The sequence below is a fragment of the Penaeus japonicus genome, unplaced genomic scaffold (genome assembly GCF_977035675.1).
Source record: "Penaeus japonicus unplaced genomic scaffold, GWHDUDI00000001_assembly GWHDUDI00000013, whole genome shotgun sequence".
NCBI classification, from domain to species: Eukaryota; Metazoa; Arthropoda; class Malacostraca; order Decapoda; family Penaeidae; genus Penaeus; species Penaeus japonicus.
The window spans coordinates 46996154-47001153 of NW_028234415.1; the positions used below are offsets into that span (position 1 = coordinate 46996154).

Genomic DNA, 5000 nt, shown 5'->3' on the forward strand with positions numbered 1-5000 from the left:
GTTGAAAATTGTACGGAGGGAACTTGAAATTTGAATACAGATTTTTTTTTTCTTGCTCAAACTTTACAGTCTCTTCAATACACACTTTCTAACTCAAGAATATATATATATATATATATATATATATATATATATATATATATATATATATATATATATATATATATATATATATATATATATATATCTAATGTCTAGACCCTGCTCTTTCCACACCTTGGTCAAGGCGATCTCATGAACAATTGCAACAACAATAAATCAAGTACCACTAAGCTTAATTTAAATATAAGACTCTTGTTGCATTCACATCAGAACCATAGTATATACATTGTGTCTCAGGATTGTTAGACATTTCAGGTTAGCTTAGGCTACGTTAGGTTCGGTTTAAAATTCACACGTTTCATTCATATTCTTTAGGCTATTTAAAGTATCTATTCCTTTAATTGAAAATACCTTTGCAGTATTACACTCGTAAAACAAAGGGTCACTCAGACATTCCTCTTTGTTCACGATAGTTTATTTACTTTTTTTTTCCTTTATAGGCCTTTACCTATGCTAGTACTCGACTGATACCGTCCTGATGAATTTCTTTAATGGATTTCCATTTATAATTGACCTCTATCCACGAAGAGGAAGCTAGACCTCTTAGAACGTATTCCACATGGTTTAAAGTCTTTCCTAGGATGCTTCATATTCCTTCTCTATAGCTGCTCTCTCATCAATCAATCTTTCTAGGGATGCATCTCGTTCCTCTAGTCGTTCTATTAGTTATTACGATGCCGGAACACTGTTATATAGTATAGGATCGTATCTTTATTTTCTCTCCCATTGCCAACACCACTTTCAACTTTCCCTTTGTCCTCTTTTCACCATTGCACCCCGCTCTGGCATCACATTTCTCTTTGTTTCGTGTAATGAAACGAATACTCAATAAACAGGGAATGAAAGAGATAGAAAGGTGAGGTGGGTTTAATGAATGGTTGAAGGGAAAAGATGTTAACAATCTATCCTTGCCTTTTGATGAATGCAAGTGCAGAGTTGGTGTTGAGTCTGGATGTTTGTTGAATCGTGCAGGTACAGATGCTTAGTAGCTCGTACTTTTTTACTTCTAATATGCACTCTCAAAGGATCGTTTCGCTTGCACAATATCGTCCCTTTTCTCGGGATTACGTAGATATTCCTTCCAAGAGAAAACACAAACAATGACAATATTGTTATGCATGATTTCATGACCTGTTGTATGCCTCAGGTAGTATTGAATTGCCTCCCGTTTTGATGTTGATTTCCGCATGTTTATTGAGTGGTATGAGTTGCAAGATGATATTCATTAACGCAAATGTCACATAGGTTGTTAACATTTAATGAAATATTACAAATCCATTCTTCAAATGTTGTCGAATGCAATTTACGTGCACATACATTATCACTGTTTTATATTTCGTGTGAACAGACCAGCCTTTAGATCTTGCATGATAAATCATTGATAGAATCCTTTTCTCTTAAATTCTGTCCCGAATTATTGTATTCCATTTTCCCTTAATCAAAAAAAGACCATAATAAACAACAACACAGAACACAACCTCTCTCACATCACCCCAAAAACAACAACAACTAACAACCCAAAAAAACAACTATTCCACAGACTCGCCTCGTCTATCCCGGATGGTCCGTGTGGCTTTACACCGACCCACGTGGCAGGCATGATGACCTTTGCCCTCTGCTACATGACTTCCCGCACCTGTTTATATGCGACGTGACCAACCTGCCTACCCAGGGGAACGTGACGGGCATGAGGAAGATGCTGTGGAGGGCATTGCCTCTCGGGGATCCCCATGTTGATGTGACCATGTCGAGAGATACTGATGCTAGGGTGAGTCGACTGGCCTTCCTTCACTCGACTCGACTCGACTCGAGAATTATCTTTTCTCAGGTCGGCTGATTTATTGTATTTGGATTTTATTGACGTGTATTTCTTGGTAGTTGTTTCCTTTCTGTTCGCTGTGAAGCCGGTTGCAACATTTGGTTGAGGGTGTCTTGTTACATGGTTTATATGGCTTGCCTTGGTGCAAGTGTCAAAGGGAGGGGGAAGGGGGGGGGGTATTATTTTCGTGCACTTTTATTGATAATGATAATAGGCAGAGGACAACCCCTTTGAAAGACAATAATGAAATTCGACTTTGTCAGAGATTTCATCATTGCTTGATAGAATGATAATGGTGATGATTATCATTATGAAATAGTAATGAAAGAAGATAATAATAATGATGATGATAATAATAATGATACTGACAACAACAACAAATAATTACAATACCAACAACAATTCAAAAACAAATAAGAATAATTACTCCAACTAATCAAACAAATACCAACAATATCAAAAGACCAACCCTCGCCTCTCGCCTCAGATCCTGGATCGCGAAGTCAGCGCCGTGAACGAGTGGCTGGCGACGAACCGGACCTTCCACGTGATGCGCGACCACCACAACCACTGCGCCCGCGTCATGGGCGGGATGTGGGGCATGCGGATGGACAAGACCAACCAGGAAGGAGGAGGAGGAATAGGAGGAGGAGGAGGAGGAGTAAAAGAGGTGGAAGGGGATAAAGGAGAGGGAGAGAAAGAAAAAGAAGGAGGAGAGAGAGGTAGTGGGAACGGTACACGTCCCTCCGGTAGGGACGTCTTCGCCATCGTTCGTAAGACGATTGTGGAACAAGGATCCCGGTTTCACAAGGATGAGAATGATCAAGGCGTACTGGGTGTGAGTTTTGGATTTTCTATTCATCTATTGATTCATTTATTCATTTATTTATTCATCTATTTAATTTTTGTTTTTTTCTCTCTCTATGAAAGATCTTGGATTTATCACCTTATTCGGATATTATCTTTATAACTTATAACTTTTAATCTTATTATATGAAGATACCTTTATTGATTTGTGTTTATACTTATTTTGGCTCATTTATTTGGTTATCCTTCATGAGAGATAATTAAGTGACTTATTCATTTACGTATTTGCTCCATAGTGTTTTTATATACTTGCGTATACATTTTAACACATAGAGACATAATTTCATATCCATCCATTTGTTTGTCTGTTATTATTGCCGTTATGATTATGCTATGTCGTTTAATTTTTCCCACTTGTCGTGAATAAAAGATGGATATAACCATGTCGTTTTTAAGATACTTGTATCATTATCTTCTCCCATTACAGAACGTGTTGTGGGTGAACTTTAAGGAAAATATGGTTGCACACAGCAGCTTCTGTTGCGAAAAGATACCTGAAGCATTTACACCTTTCCCGACGCAACGAGTGGAAAGGTCATTTATAGGAAACAAGGAGTGAGTATTTATTTATTTAACTCTTTGTATTATCTAATTACTGTTCTTTTTTAGATTTATTTATTGATTTGTTATGATTTTTATTTTTCTGAGGTTGCTATCTTTTTTAAACGATAATCATCATTATCATCGCATCATTATTAATACAGTGTTAATATTATCATCATCATTATAATTAGCACCATCATTATCATCATCATTATAATTAGTACCATCATTATCATCATCATTAAAATTAGCACCATCATTATCATCATCATTATTATCGTTATCATCATCGTCATTTTTATCATCATCATTGGCCATCACATCAGAGCAAACTAGTCATGTGTTTAATTTACCGAAGAATTTCTTATCGATATCATTCTCCATTGGCCATATTCTAAGTCCACACAAAGCCCATACTAGATCAAGACCCAGGCGAATATTAGAGTTAGCCAAGACACTAGAAACCACGATCACAGTTACCGATCACAACGAACAGCTATCCGATCACAACAAATTACTAGCACTGCGAGGCTTTAGATGATACCTATTCCTCAAGATCGTTAACTTCTGAACTTCCCAATGGTATCTACTAAGCCCTTTTGATGGTACTCTTTTGACTATTCCAAAGATACCTCGTTGGCTCTTCCAACCTGATGGCTATTCTGATTCTGTCCTATTTACTCCGTCGAAGGTTTCGTTAGGTCCTTCCATTGGTATCTCTTTGGCCCCTCTATTGGTGCCCCTTTGGGCCCTATATTGGTACTCCTTTGGCCTCTCTATTGGTACCCCTTTAGGCCCTCTATTGGTACCCCTTTGGCCTCTCTATTGGTACCGTTTTGGGCCCTATATTGGTATCCTTTTGGGCTCTCTATTGGTACCCGTTTGGCCTCTCTATTGGTACCCCTTTGGCCTCTCTATTGGTACCCATTTGGCATCTCTATTGATACCCCTTTGGGTCCTATATTGGTACCCCTTTGGCCTCTCTATTGGTACTACTTTGAGCTCTCTATTGGTACCCATTTAGGCCCTCTATTGGTACACCTTTAGGCCCTCTATTGGTACCCCTTTGGCCTCTCTATTGGTACCGTTTTGGGCCCTATATTGGTATCCTTTTGGGCTCTCTATTGGTACCCCTTTGGCCTCTCTATTGGTACCCATTTGGCATCTCTATTGGTACCCCTTTGGGTCCTATATTGGTACCCCTTTGGCCTCTCTATTGGTACTACTTTGATCTCTCTATTGGTACCCCTTTGACCCCACCATTGTTGCTCTTTTGGCCCCTCTATTGATACCCCTTTGGCCTCTCTATTAATACATTTTTGACCCTTCTATTAGTACCCCTTTGGGCCCTCTACTGGTACCCCTTTGGCCTTTCTATTGGTACCCATTTAGGCCCTCTACTGGCCCCCTTTGGGCCCTTTATTGGTACCCCTTTGGCCTCTCTATTGGTACCCATTTAGGCCCTCTATTGGTACCCCTTTGGGCCCTCTATTGGTACCCCTTTGGCCTTTCTATTGGTACCCATTTAGGCCCTCTATTGGTACCCCTTTGGCCTCTCTATTGGTACCCCTTTGGTTCCTCAATTTGGTGCTCCTTTGGTCCCACAATTAGGTGCCCAATAGCCCTTCAAATGATGCCATTTCGGTGTATGGTGGCTTGGCACATATTG

At 39.3% G+C, this 5000-nt stretch overlaps 1 protein-coding gene across 1 annotated transcript in view; it reads left to right on the top strand.

Moving 5' to 3' along the window:
* The window catches only part of LOC122255625 (uncharacterized), a 9290-nt gene that overhangs the window by 3498 nt on the left and 792 nt on the right, over positions 1 to 5000 (top strand). The window contains exons 4-6 of the mRNA XM_043019828.2: positions 1643 to 1870; positions 2409 to 2759; positions 3216 to 3343. Of these exons, the coding sequence (XP_042875762.2) occupies positions 1643 to 1870; positions 2409 to 2759; positions 3216 to 3343 (707 nt within the window). The remainder of the gene's footprint in view (positions 1 to 1642; positions 1871 to 2408; positions 2760 to 3215; positions 3344 to 5000) is intronic.